This window comes from Tetranychus urticae, chromosome 2 (genome assembly GCF_039701765.1).
Source record: "Tetranychus urticae isolate SD_2017Ah chromosome 2, NJAU_TeUrti_SD_1.0, whole genome shotgun sequence".
NCBI classification, from domain to species: domain Eukaryota; kingdom Metazoa; phylum Arthropoda; class Arachnida; order Trombidiformes; family Tetranychidae; genus Tetranychus; species Tetranychus urticae.
In genome coordinates, this window is record NC_142959.1 from 20,581,323 (window position 1) to 20,596,317 (window position 14,995).

The 14,995-nt window shown below is 31.6% G+C and overlaps 1 protein-coding gene across 2 annotated transcripts in view; it reads right to left on the reverse strand.

Annotated features, from left to right (window-relative positions):
• Nucleotides 1-14,995, reverse strand: part of LOC107371413 (protein O-mannosyl-transferase TMTC3) — a 72,879-nt gene that overhangs the window by 5,890 nt on the left and 51,994 nt on the right. For both annotated transcript variants that reach the window (XM_025162859.2, XM_025162860.2), the window contains 4 exons: nucleotides 11,549-11,780; nucleotides 8,697-8,857; nucleotides 4,487-4,573; nucleotides 2,812-3,709 (listed from right to left, as the gene is read on the reverse strand). In XM_025162859.2, the coding sequence (XP_025018627.2) occupies nucleotides 2,812-3,709; nucleotides 4,487-4,573; nucleotides 8,697-8,857; nucleotides 11,549-11,780 (1,378 nt within the window). The remainder of the gene's footprint in view (nucleotides 1-2,811; nucleotides 3,710-4,486; nucleotides 4,574-8,696; nucleotides 8,858-11,548; nucleotides 11,781-14,995) is intronic.

Here is a 14,995-nt window from a genome sequence, read left to right on the forward strand (position 1 = left end):
AATAGTGAACCTCATGTTGAACAATATTTACTCTGTCAACTTTGATTGAACTAGCATGTACAAATCATCATGTATTATCATCATCTGTGTCTGGCTAGAAGGGGCTTTTTGTTATCATTAAACACGCAATATGAGTTGGTCAAAGGAAGAGAGAGAGAGAGAGATGGAAATGAAAGAAACGATAAAATGAAAGTAAATGAATCAAGGTTTTACTTCTGTGAATGACATGTAATTGACTGTTAATAAGCCATGACGAGCCGTGAAATGAGAAAGATGATGCAGGGAGGTTAGAAGTGATGAGGAGGGTGAAGAGGAATAAGGAATGATAAAGGTTTTAGCTTGCAATTTAATGATTATGCATCACTTAGCAAGTGACTTTGCATCTTGTGTTATCATATTATAAGCGTAAATAAAAGCAAACAAGAAATTAATTCACAGTCAAAATAGTGTCAAAAACTGATCAATAAAAAGTAATGAGTAAAAAAGTCTGTTGAGCATTAGACTAGTGCAAGATATCAAATGGCTGTTTTTGATGGTGAGAGTGAAAAGTGAAGGCAAGAATAATTGCATCAGTTGAGAATAATTGTCAGTTTAATCAATAATCAATTTTATGTTTCAATCAACATGCAGATGAAATGTAAAGAGATAATGTGGTTTCAGCTTTTCCTTCAAATCTGAGCCAATGTTTAGTCAATTTTGTTTTTGATGGCTGACCAGTGTTTGCATATGAGGATCTATCCAGGAAAAGTAAACGACTATCTAAAGGATTAGACTATTGTGAGAGAATGCCAATTTTCCCTGAACATTAATCAGTGGAGGAAAGCGAGAAAATACAGTGTTGGACACATTTATTGGACTTTTATGCGTAAATAATGTCGAAGAGCGAGTCAAATTTTTTTAATTCGACTGTTAGCAACAGTTCAGAATCATTTAGCTCTTTTTGATTGAGAGGCTTCTTTTTTGCAGCTTTCTACGCTCAATCCTTTTCGCTGTTAGTGCTAATGAAACAAATTAGTCTCGGCTAATTAAACTTACTGTTCAAGAGTTATGGGTGTTTAAGCATGATTATGGATGCTTAGGTACTTTAGATGATTAGATGAGAATCGATTCGGAAACTTGTCATTAGGATTGCAAACATTTAATGCAAACTTAGCATTTAATTCTTGATTTATCACAAATCTTAATTAGTACTAACGCTCTGTGTGTGGACAGTTCTTTAGACAATATGATCGACAAAAATTTGGAACTTATAGCTTGTTAGTTTTCCCTATCACCAAAGTTTTAATTGAAAATTTTGAAAATTCGGGTGACACAGAATGGCTCATTTCTTAGGTTCTGGATTTTTATTCAAATGCTGTGGTGTGAAGACACTTGAAAAGCATTTTTAAACGAAACTAAAGTGAAACTGGGAGGGAACTGGGTTGGCTGGGAGTTGATCAACAGTAAATTTTGATGGGTTTCCATTCTTATTTAGTTAGCCGTTTGAGCTATTTTTTGATGAATCAATTTCAAAGTTGATTAAATATTACACTCTTGAATGATAGGATATGGTGAATGAATAGACTGTGAAAAATGTAATAATAATTTAGCTGTCATTAAGAAGTAAATGATAACAGAAGGAAAAGTTGAAGTGCTCTTTTAGTCCAATTGTACCATAAAAGCAAAACTTTTTTTTTGTTTTCCATACTTGAAGCTTACTTTTTGAGGGTGAGAGAGCACATTTTTATTCAAGATAAAAGGGAAAATAATTTTGACACAAAAACAAGGAGAAGATAGTGGTGATGAGCAATGATGGGCAAAGAGATGAGAAGATGAAGGAAGATGGAAGAAGATGAGAAAGGAAGGAAATGATGAAAAAAGAGTGAAAATGAAAGAGGAAAGGGCTTTAACTTTTGATAAACAAAAGTGGCAAAGATATAAATAGATGATGAAAGTGAAAAGAAATGGTAATTTGTTTTGAACAAGTGAAAGTTTCTTCGATGAAGATTATTGAAAGATGAGGATAAAGATTGGCTTTGAAAAGAAGATGAAATAATAAAGGCGAAAAGGAACGATGAAAGAAAGAAGAAGATGGTAAAAGAAGATGAGCGAAAAGGAAAAGAGAATGAAAATGGAGATGAAAAATTTTCTAAGTCAATAGTGAATAGAGATTGATAGATATTATAATAGATAGACAATGAGGATTTTTGGTAACAAATTGTGAATCAAGATGATGATAACAAAGAGTAAGGGAATGATAAGAGGATATGGATGTTGATGTGAAGGAAGACAGAGTGGACAATAGAGAGAAGAGATAAGCTCGAGTAAAAATTGGTTGCAATAGAAATTGAAGAGAAAAAAGGGAAAAAAGTTGTTCTTTTCTAGATATTATTGTTATTATTTTTTTTCTCGCTCTTTTCGCCTTTCACTTTCTTTTCGTCTCGTCTAGAATCGGAAATGATTTGGACAGGGAAGTGGTGAGGATAAGATGAAGATGATGGTGAAAAAGTTGAAGGAATGAGAAAAGAAGAGAAAGGAAGTGAAAATGTTAAGAAGATAATGGTTATTCACAGAGAGTTAGGCAAAGAAGAAATAAAAGGGTAAAGAAGATTAAGAAGCTTCTTTTATGTTGTAAAAGATAATGATGAGTTAAGAATGAAGATGATACTGATGATTATGATGATAATGATAATGATAATAACTTGCCATTTTCATTCTTTCTTTTTGTTCTTCTTTCAGTAAAAACAAAAGTAAATGCAATTCAGTGGTGAAATGCCAATGAGAAGCAAAAAAATGGATAAAGAGTTAAAGTAAATGATATCAACAACTTACATTGTACAAAATGTCTGGATCCGTTTGTTTATTGTTTGAGGTAACTTGGGATAAAAGTATTTGACCATTTTGAGCTTGATCATTTTGAGGTGAACCTTTACGAGTTTCACCATCATCATTGTTTTGATCATTTCCATGAATCATGGATTGTATCCAGGTTGAATAGGTGACTGAATAATCTGGTCTCATTGAGGCAATTGTTGAAAACATCCGGTTAGCCTCATCAAGGCGCCTTTCATCTTTACTAATGAGTGAAGCGTAATGAAGTAAACCTTGAAGATGGTTCAATGTGATTGCCGTTAAGCCACTCTTGTCAGCCAAGGGTAAACCCGAAGGTGAGGCCAAGCTGGGTGACACTTTGACTTCATGGTTACCCTCATTGTGGTTCATCATAGTGTCAGTGTTGGTCCCTTGGTTAACCAGCCTTTCATAACCGGGCAAGGTTAACCTTCCAGTTGAAGCAACTATACTTTGGTCCGTACCTCTATCGTCTCCATACGATGATGATTTTATTGATGATGGAGGCAACTCTTTTTGCTCTCTCTGTTTATCTTCAGACAATTTGTCATCATTCTCGTTATATGGGTGATGATGAGAAACAGGAAGATAATGGTTGGAATTTAATTTTGATGAAATTTCATTTGGTCTTGGTATTAAGTCTAATGCTTTACGATAAGATCTTTCAGCCTCCTCTAATCGACCAATTTTGGTTAATGCTTTACCCAAGTTGAGATAACCTCGAACATCATCTGGTTGAATTGAAACTGCTTTCTCATAAAAGCTCAAAGCCATGGACAAATTTCCTTGATTCTCATACAAACGGCCAACATTGTTCAGTAGCTTTACATTAGTTGGGTTAACATTTAATCCTGAAGTAAACAATGACAATTCATTTTGCCTACATGAAAAGAGAGTCACAGGGAGGGAAGAAGAAAAAAAGTTTAAAAATTAACCTCAATTGACAAGTTGAGAAAAAAAGTCGAAAAAAATGCGAACCAATTTTTATCTGTTCAACCTGATAAACTTAAAAATCGATAGAAAAAAGGAAACAAAATTTCTCATGAAATTATTTCTTCAGATTGTTCAATCAAGAATAAAGCTTCATTCATTTGCATATTGATTGGCGAAAGTATTGAAATGATTTTTTAAAGTTGAGAAAAGATTTTCAAATTTTCCATTGAAAAGAAGGAAAAAAAAGTTGAACTAAATTCATTCGCTTTTTTCATTTGAAAAGATGAACATTTTCAGGCAAATTATTCTCAACAATAGATGAGTTGATTGATAGGAATAAATCAATTTAAAGGTTGATCATTTGTTCCATAACATCATGAAACTCCATCAAAATATTCTTCATTCTTTTCACCAATTTTATCGTTGATTAAAAAGAAGAGAAAAAAAAGTTTATTCCATCACATCGCATATTATCTATCAGAATCTATTTACAGAAGTTCGTTTCCATGGAAATTTTCTGCAAATTTTCCTTTTTTTCATCATTTTTCTTGTTCACTTTCACCAACTTTAAGTCCATATAAAAACATCAATCTTGCATTTGTCAACCAACATCATCTCAATAAAATGTTCATCTTTTCATCTTCCATTCATTTTTTCTCATCCAAATCATTCTCCACAATTAGGTTCAGTTATCTGAAGATTCTTGAGTAAAAATTGGACTTACCATTCGGTACATCGATGAACCGTTTTAACTAATAAACTTGAGGCACAAATAAAGGTCACCAGATGGAATAAGATTTTGATCCAATATCTGAGAAGAAAAAAAATTGGTTAATATCTTTTGGAATTGTTTCATTGAATGACTGAAATATCAATCAGGGAATTCAGGGAAATCAACTGTTCAATATGCTTGATGGAATCATAACCGGCTCACTTTACTTCTCCTTGAATTGACTCAAGTGAACTCATTTTTGATAAATCGAGTTCAACATTTTATTCATCTCAATGTACATATTCAATGGTGACTTTTACCTGATTCAAGTAAATACTCTTTGACCATTTTGATGCAAAAGCATCTCAAGTCTTGATCCAAAATCAAAGAACGAAAAATTTTCTTCCCTATTTATTGCAACTTGCCATTTGCTTTCATACCTCTAAGGTATTCCAGCTCGAATGAGTTACTCAAATGATGTTATAAATGTTTGACATTATTTCAGGTAAAAATATAACAGAAACAAAATAGGTGAAAAGAAGGAAGAGAAAAGCGATAAGAAAAAAAGATGAGAAAAAATACAAAGAAAAATGGTATTTCTTTTTCATCTTGATCACAATTCCCAAGATTTCAATATTTCAATCCATTTGATGAATAGAACTGGACAAAATGTGGCGACAAAAGTCGCAAATGTAACAAAATGAACAGTTTTTACCAAACAAATAAACAATCCAAGAAGTCCAATAACATTGAAGCCATTCAATGATTTTCATCTCAAACCTGGACAAGAATATCTGTTTATGCAAATGACACCGAATGGCTCAAAACTCACAACTTGAACATCATTAGAATGGAAGAAAAGAGAATAGAAAAAAAGACGAAAAGTAAAAAAAACTCATAAAAAGTTATCACTTTTTTCAATTTCATCATCAAGCCTTTCAGCCCATTGTTGCAGCCAATGGTAAAAATCGCTGGAAGCAAAACAGATGAATATTTAACGTTGCACTTTTTTTCATCATTTTTATTCTCATTTTATTTCATTTTCACATTTTAATGCGTTTCATCGTTTTTTGTGTAACATCATGATGTGCAAACCAATGAAAGCCACATTTGCTGCCTTGAAATGATCATGTTTAGGCAAAAAACATTAAAACCTACCAACAATGTTAACAGCAAAAAAGATTATTTTTTTTCGCCAAAAAAAACTTTTCCTTTCAATTTTGCACTTTTTGTGTGTAACTTGACTCGGTTTGATCCATCAACATTTATATTCAATTGATATCAACTGCTTTGATCAAAATGAATCAATTGATTTGCAAGATAAAAGGATGATAAAGGGAATAATACTTTGGATGAAATTAAAAGCAAAATGATGATAAAAGGAAAAATGTTCATTTTCTGTGTTTTTCTCTTGTTTTTTGCCCAAATCATCTTTTCTGTGGTTCAATATTGTACGTGGAAAAGGCTTATTCATTCCCTTTCATCATCCAAATCATTTTTTCCTCTTTCTATCCTTTTCCACTTTCATCACTAATGGCACTTACATGGAATCATATTTATTCATTCAATCAACATGAAAAACACTTTATTCATCATTCATTATTATGAAGCAAACCTAAAGTAAACTGTTTTCCTTTACATCAACTTTGCCCATTTAATACTAATTCAAGTGTTTATTTTTCATGCTTTTCATTTGAGACTTTATTTCGCCTTTTTACTCTTTTAATCAATTACTTCATCTTTTCATTTAAAGTTTCATATCAACATTTTCAATGTAATCAAACAAAGTAATTTGAAACAAAATTGAATGCTCACATTGCGGTTGGAATGGGAAAAGAGCCATCAAAAAGATTTAACCTGAACTTGAAATTAAACTTTAATATGGCAAAGAGGAAAAAATGATTTTGACATTTTGCTAATTTTATGAGGAAAAAAGTTGCCAATTTAAAGAGTTTGTTGGCTGAATATTGATGAAAATTTTCAATTTTTTTGCTCTTCGATAAATGTTGAGCGAAAACTGAGAAATGTGAGAAACAGGGAAGGCATCAAATGATTATGATTGTCAATTAATAAAGACGATCAAGATTGGTAATGATGATATTGTCATTGGCTTCTTATTCAAACACAAGTGAGAATCAAATTTCACTCCATACAGGGAATGATAACTGGGAGGGAAAATTTTGTTGAAAGCAATCATTAATTATATTAATACCAATAATCAACTCTATTGATCAACATCATTATTTTCATTCTTTTTTCTTCTCCATATTCTCATGTTCTTTTCCTCGACTACAATAAAGTGAACATTTTTATTTGTCATAACCGATAATCTTTCCAATATTATCATATGACAAGTGAAAACATTTTGTTTCGGTTATTTTACTCGCTGGTTTACCAGTTATTTCGTTGATTCAAACTCAAATCGTTCAATTAAGTTTGCACTCTTTCTTGTAATAATTCCCTAAATCCAAAAATTTGTCTACCTGTTTGAGGTCATAACTCAAGAACTAATTATGATACGAAGTTCAAACTTTGACAGAAAAAATAAATCACTTTACTTCGAATTTCAATTTCTAATCGACTCTTCTGAATCAGCAACAGCTCACCGTCTCGGTTACTTTTCGCACTTTGGTTTGCTTAAACACATTTTGTCAAAAGTCGTAAATCAAAGGCTTCAGTCTCATGCGTTTATTATGATAAAATCGAAAGCCAGAATTTTCTCGTCGACTTAAAGTTATCGGCTTTGAACAATGTCAATGTTTGAACTATTAAGCAATTTCAAAAGTTTTTGATAACATTCTCAAGGTCATTCAAGGTCATGCTAATATTACCATGGAATGAAAAATAAAGGAAATTTACAAGAGTTTCGCTCTTTATGACAAAACTAATCATCAAATGGATAACAATTTCAAGGGAAATTCATTTTAATTGTTTATTGTTTGGACTAACTTTAAATTGGCAGCAGGTAAATGCAAATATTACCTTAAACACTATCAAATAATGCAAATGTTTAAAAAGAAATTCAATTTTGTAGAAAGTGGAAAAAACGTGATTTATTTTCTGCCAATTAAATTGAGGTAAAATAATGACTTTTATTTGATTTTTACAATGAAACAAGTGAAACACTTTCTTCTGCCAATTGTTATCAACATTGAAAGTAATTTGATATTGTTGCTGTTGATACAAAGTTGTCTGTTAATTTAAACGAGAAAATAATTACTTATCATCTAATAAAGTATATCACATTGGATTGTTCAATTAGAAACAGATTGTTGTCTCTGGTAAAGAAGAGTGAGAGAGAGAAGGAAAAATAATGGCAAAAAGGCAAAGGAAAGGTTGAACAAGAGAAGAAGAAGAAGAAAAAATAAACTTTTCTCTTTCCATTTACACTCAACTCTTTTCATCCTCAAGCAACTATTGATGGTGATAAAGATAGAAGTGAATGGATGCTGAAGAAAGGAGTAAATGAGAAAGAAATGAAAGTAAGAAGTGAAAGGTTAGGATAATGTGAAAGTGAAAGATGATGATGAAAAGAAGAAGAGAAAAGTCGCAACAAAATTAGATAAAGTCACAGTCAAATGATACTAATCACTTTAATGGATAAACTCGCAATCAAGTTAACAATCTCGAGTAAATTCAAACCGGTAAAAGTAATAACTCAAACCAATTGGTAAATAAATATTTTCCCTCAAATTCAATTGCACTCACTAAATGAACATGAGCAAAAATGAAAAACACCAAAAATGCTAATCAAGTCAAGACGCAAGATGGAAATTTTAGAAATCGCAAGTTTTCCGTTTTCTCGATTGTTAATTGTTATCAATTATATTAATTTTCATCTTGAAACAACTCGTACAATCTCTTGAGATAACATCATTAAACGAAGTAAGCTCATTTAATTTTATCATCATCATCTAAATAACATCTCATTATGAGAGCAACTTTACCAAATGTAATTGAATTTACTTTTTTTGTTTCACTCCATTCAATGATAATGATAACAATAATGATAATATAAAAAAACGTAAAATAATGCTGATAATAATGCTGTTGGTAATGATGATAATGATGTTGATGATGCTGATGATGAAAATAATGAGAAGATGAAAATTTGGTTAAGAAAATATTTCATTTTTTCGTTTTCTCTCTTCTGTTTACCTTACGATATTGCTATTTACAGAATTGAACAGTTGAACCTTTTACGGCCATTTCATCAACTTACCTTTTACTTTTTATCGATGAATAAAGCAGCACAAAGCCTCGAGCGATAATAATTGAGAAACCCATTGAAGGTAAATATAAAACTCTTTCGGCAATAACAAATCCCAATGGAAAGAATATATTGGATGCTGGTAAAAAGGTTATCATCATGAACCCCAATCCCTGTTGGAAGAAAGTTTCAAGAGAGAAAAAAGTTGAAGAAAAGGGTTAGAGTTGATTGAAAATGAATAATTAATTTGATAATAATGGGAAAAGGAATGAGAACTTTGTTGAGGTAAAGATTCGATTTTTTTGTTTTCTTTTTGCTGCCATTTTTGCTTGCACTCCCTGCCAAGCACATTAAACATGATATTTTCTTGCTATTCAATTTGTGATAACATTTTTGCTTTTTAAATGGCTTTCTGTGAAAACTTTTGTAATCACCAATTTCCGATTCACAGTTGCTTCTCATAAACCAATTTAATGATTCATTATTTCCGATTTTCAAATTGAAACAAATGATCAACCTTACAGTTTGCCTGGTTTTGATCAATAAACCAGATAATCTGACTTAACCTTGTTAAATGGTCAGCTTATGTTTTTATTATTATTAGCCTGCCAATGGTTATCAATGATCAGTTTAACTGTTTCTTTCAGCTTCAAGTTTCCTTCCCTCTTTAGGCCTGCTATTTTTACGTTAAATTGAAAAGGTAAATGCTGCTTTGTTTGCTGAGAAGCTAAGAAAGTTAATTCAATTTTGCTGTAAAAGAAGGTAAAAATGTTAACAATGGCAATGATAATTTAATTGAAACTTGATCTGATTCCGAAAAGCGCAGATAAATTTGCTTCCACTGTCAACATTTTACGCCCTTTTTCATGTTTTATCATGAAATTGAGTTACGCGAAGTGACCATATAATGTATCAAATATGTTTATGAAATTTTTGACGGTAGTAAATTTTTATCGGAGTATAAAGCAATGAAGTAAAGATTAAAACTCAGGACGCTTATGAAAATTACCCTTAAAACTTTATCTACGCTAAAATATCTACAAAAATACAGTTAGTGTCTGTTAGATGTTCAAAGCTCATGCTAGCCAAAAGATATGAGTAATTCCATACCGTTCAGATAATCAATTTATTTGGAAAAATGCGGTTATCTTACAAATAGTAGGAGTTATGAACATCTAACAAACATTAAGGGATCTGAAAAATTTTGCCATCTTAGAAAATGACCTTGAAATGTCAATTAGAGGTCAAATAACGGATTGATCTTGAATGACCTTGAGCGTTCGAACTTAAGATTCTTCAATCTTTGAAAGGTCATGGTGCAAGTCTGAGGTCTGTAGCATCAACCGTTCTTGGTTATGGCTGCAAGTAGGAGTAAAATGAAAAAATGCCCGTTATAAATCCTGATAAACTCTTCAAACAATGAACTTCTAGACTGTTTATTTTGCTCTGAAAAATTCTCCAATCGCATTGATTTGCTTCGAAAAAACTGTATATTTTTAATAATATATTGAAATTCAACAATGAATGCTAGTTTCTAGCAAAAGTAACACAAGAGAATCTAAAACTTCATCCATTTATTCAATTAAAAGAAAGGAACTGAGTTTTGAGTTTTGTCAAAATTGAACAAAAGATGAACAAAAATAGCAAAGTTTACCATTTAAAAGGTCAAAAGGGTTAACTTTTATCATTTTAATTATACTCAACTTTTGTCTACAACTTTTTAATTGAATTAATGTATTTTCTTATTCCCCTTTATTTCGTTAATTGCTTCAATTTGATTAAGAAATTATTTTTGTGCATCAAAATAAGTTGATGAGCATCATCATCATCATCATCAGATTCATTAGTTTACAATCATCTTGAGTTAAGTTTTGTTTCTTTTCTCCTCTTTGCTCGTCATTTTTTAATGATTACAGTTAAAGATAAGAATATAATTTAGCCCTGTAATGAGTTTTTGTCAAACAACATGAAACCTAACAGCAACATTGTAAATGCCTTAATATCATGATGATAAAAATTCAAGACTCGAGTAATTAAAGAGAGCGTTAAAAGTGAAGAGAAAGCTCAAGCAGAAATGTCTAAATGATGAGCTTCTCTGAATTTTTCCTTTTCTTTCCATTCCAAGAGTTTACTCATGATAAGTTTACTAATTTTTCAAGTTTTTCTGTTTATTCCAGTTTTCTAACGTTCACAAACAACTGTCATTGCATCCTTCATCATCATCAGTATATTATTGGTTCTGTTCAAGTTCCGGTTATGAGGTTTCCGGATTGGGATAACATTTAATTATTAGCTGGCTGATGAGGAAAGAAAGGAAAGATAACCATGAACCAGGGAGGCAAGAGAATAATGATGAGCCTGAAAGTCTGTATTCAAGTCTATAATGCGAACAATAAGAAAAGGTTGAATGTTGAGAACGCATGAAATGACAAAAGGAAGCAAAGGAAGAATAAATTCTGAAGAGGAAAGGAGAAAATTATTGGCACATACTCGACTGGTTCATTTAACTTTGCTGATTATTGAAGATAATGTTTGCATCTTGTTTTGCCAATCACACAAGTAATAAAAAAGTACCAGAAATTAGGAAACGAGATAAAAGTTGAAAGGCAATTGTGTCAATACATTGCCTTCTGGTCATCAACTGTTAGCCTCTAAAAGCACTCTTCACTTTTAGTGTTTGGTTAGTTTGTGTGCTTTCATTGCAACCTTTACTTTTTGGTCTTGTTTTTGATTAGGATTTGGGTTGACTGAGTGGTTGTAGGAGAGGGAAGAGGAGAGTGTTAATGATAAGTGAAGACATGATGAGAAGGATAATGAAGATGGTTTTTTACTCTGGGTTGGGGTGAGGAATGAGAAATGCTTACCATCCATGAGACTGTATCTGATTGGAGTAAAAGGAGAAGAGTGAAGATGAAGGTGGCAAGGGTAATCACATTTTTAGGGTCAAGTAAAGATGTGATGAGTTGAATTGATGATGATGACCAATCACAAGACAGATTGAATGGATTCAATAAAAGCCAACAATTGTAAGTCCAAATGTAAGCATAGTTTAGTTGACGATAAGGTGATGCCAAAATACGTGCTGGATTATCCAGTCTATGAGGAGAAGGGAAAAAGATAAAAGGTAACAATTGGGTTACATCAATGGAATGCACAATATTGTTGTCATGATAAGGATCAATAAAAAAGGTCAAAATTATTCACTTTTTCGGCTGGTCAAATGAAGATCTGTGACTCAACTTTTGGCTCAGTCAGCTTTTATGGAAATGAAGATTTTTTATCTTTCCTCTTTTTTCGCTCCTCTTTTCTTGCAACAATTTACTCTTTTCATGATCAATTATACGGTTAGTAAAGTCGTTTATCAAAGTGTTGCATTGTGATTAGTCTTTTTTGATAGTCATTTGATTTGTTGGTTTAAAGGTTAAAAGCCTCATTAGTCTTCTGCAACACTCTTTTACTTTTCACTTTTATTTCGCTTTCAAATGAACAAACTCATGACTCGACAATCTCGATTCAATCAATTCCAAAGCTCATTTTGTCTCTTGATTTACCAATAGAGAGTCGATTACTTCAATAAAAGTTGAACAATCATTTGACGCAAAAAACATCGAAATTCAACTTTTCTTATAAACACGAATCGAACCAAATCAAGTCAACAGAGCTAACTAATTGACAAATTCAGAACAGAAACTTAAAGTTTTCATTTTTAGCATTTTAAAATTTCTCAGCGATTTCTTCATTATTTTTGCGATTTCATTTCCATTAAATCGAGCACTTAGAATAGTAAAAAGAATTGCGAGAAAATGGAGAATTTTCATTTTTATCAGTTTGATCTGATCGTATTAACATCGAGAAGCAACAGAAATAAATTTTCTTTCGCTAATCAATGTCAATTATCGGAATATCGGATTAATGTGATTTTGAAATGCATTTTTACTTTACTCTTGCACATGTTGACTGGATAAAAATGAAGTTACAAATCCCATTGCGAGTTGACCAATAAAGAGCAAAGCTGTAATTTGTTGATACAATTTTGACCAGCTAAATGAAACTGACAAGAGTAAAGTGATCGAAGAATAAAAAAAAGATGAGAAAATAATAATTTTGCTTGTCCAGAGAAAAGCAAAAAGAGAAGCCAGGAAAGGGCGCAAAAAAGAGTCCAAATTAAATGAGACTTGTAAGGTTTACAATTATAATGAAAGTTGATTGAGCAGAGTAAAGGTTATCCATAGTGATAGATATACAAGTTAAGTCTCTCCCTTAGGGTGAAACCTGTTAGGCCGCTGTTGGTAAATGAAGTTGAGCCAAGGAGAAGAGGCGAGGAACACAAGGAAAATAATAAAACCATTTACAGTTATCATATCAGTTAATGAGATTGGATACATTTTTCTTCTTCTGCTTCATCACTTGTTTACTTTTACTTGCAATGTTGATCAACTTTTCATCCATCTTGATGTATTATATCGAGTTAATAAGACAATGTCATTGACCATGTTGAACCCTGAAAACTTGTCTCAACATCATTCACCATCAAACTTGATCAACTTGATATTTACTTTTCTTTCTTTTCCTTTTGCCTTCCACATTAATTGTTGATATTAAGATATAAAAATCTTGCAATGAGTAAATCAATGGAAACAAAAAGGTTGACAGAAACGTTGAAATCGCAAACCAGGGAAACACTGATAAAAGTGTGTCAAGTAAAAGCTGATCAAGTAACATTCGGAATAAAAGTGAAAATCAATTTCAGTCACAATTTTAATTTCGAAGAGTAAATTCAAGCAAAAGTTCTCAGCTTATCTTCCAACCAAAATTTCCATCGAATTCCTTATTCCTTCTGAATTATGGACAATTAACTGATCTTTCTAGTGTCCGTTCTAGTACCAGTGATTCATCTCATAAACCGAACATTTTTTATCTTCTTTTCCATTCTTACTGATCATTATCTCATATTTAATCTGATGTTGTACATTTGTTGTTTTCTTGCTAGAGGCTATTTGAATTAAAGGATAATGATAATCATCTTTCATGGAAAACTCGAAATTTTGAATCGAAATTTTTCTTCTTTTTACACTTTTTCGACCTTTTTGTTGACAAAATATTTTCACCGCTTATTAAGTGATGAATAATCTGAGTCAATTTATTGACAAGATTTGTTGCCATTTCCAACACTTTTATAACACTTGTTTTGACTGGGAAAATATCGTAATAATCTGATTGAATAATTGGGATTTATTTAGAATTCTGGTTTATCTTCAATCCTTGTTTTTCTTTTTCCCGTTTTCTCATGTTTTCCTTTTCTTTATTAACAGATTCTTTTGCCTTCTTTGCTCTCTCCTTTTTTTTCTGTCTGCTCAGTTTCTTCATTGGTCAATACTGATTCTTTACACTGATCACATATTCTGTTAATGATGTTCTGAATCATGGAAAATGATGATGATGATGATACTTTTTGATCTCAATAATCGTATGATAATGATATTGGGAATGATCGCAAGAATTGTAATGATCTAGTAAAACAGAGAATCGCAATTGAGAATCATTTTGTTGTTTCAAAATCTTACTGTCAATAGACTGACAAAAGTCACTGTAATCATTTCAAGTGAATATCATTTTGTATTGAGACGAAAAGCTTCTGTGTAAATGTTGAATCAAACTACGAATAAAGAAAAACATTGATTTGATTTTCCAGTTTTCAGGGTTGCAGTTGTTCATCTTGTCATTATTTTTGTCAACCGTTTTTGCCTTTTCTCAACTTTTATTGTCACAAAAGAAGGGTTTTCAATGCATCTTGGATTTAGTAAACGATGAATTAGAGTTGGTCAAAAAGTACAACAATGAAAAGATGGTGATGATGATGATAAGAGGTGCGTTGGAATAATCATTGAAGATATAAAAGGAAAGGGAATAAAAGGTATTTTGATTGTCAACAATTTTACTTTTATCATGGCAATCGTTAAGAATGGAAAAGGAAAAGGCGAAATGTTTGTTTGCTTTTCATGTTACTTTGATTGTCAAGTGAATCAGAAAACAGCAACAGAAATGACTAAAGATATTAAAATGTGGAATATGTTCATGTCGACACTAAAGGAAAATAACTTTCATTTTAACATGACTTTTTCTGTTATTTACATGCTTTTTTGTACTTTTTTATTTCATTAGTCTCATTATCGATGGTCAATGACCTCTGAATGACATTTAAAGTTTGATTTCTGAGATTGCAAAGTTGTTGGATTGGCTAATGTATGCTACTGATGTAACTTACACAGCCGATTTTGCACTCTGAGAAAAAACCTTTCAATGTCATTTAG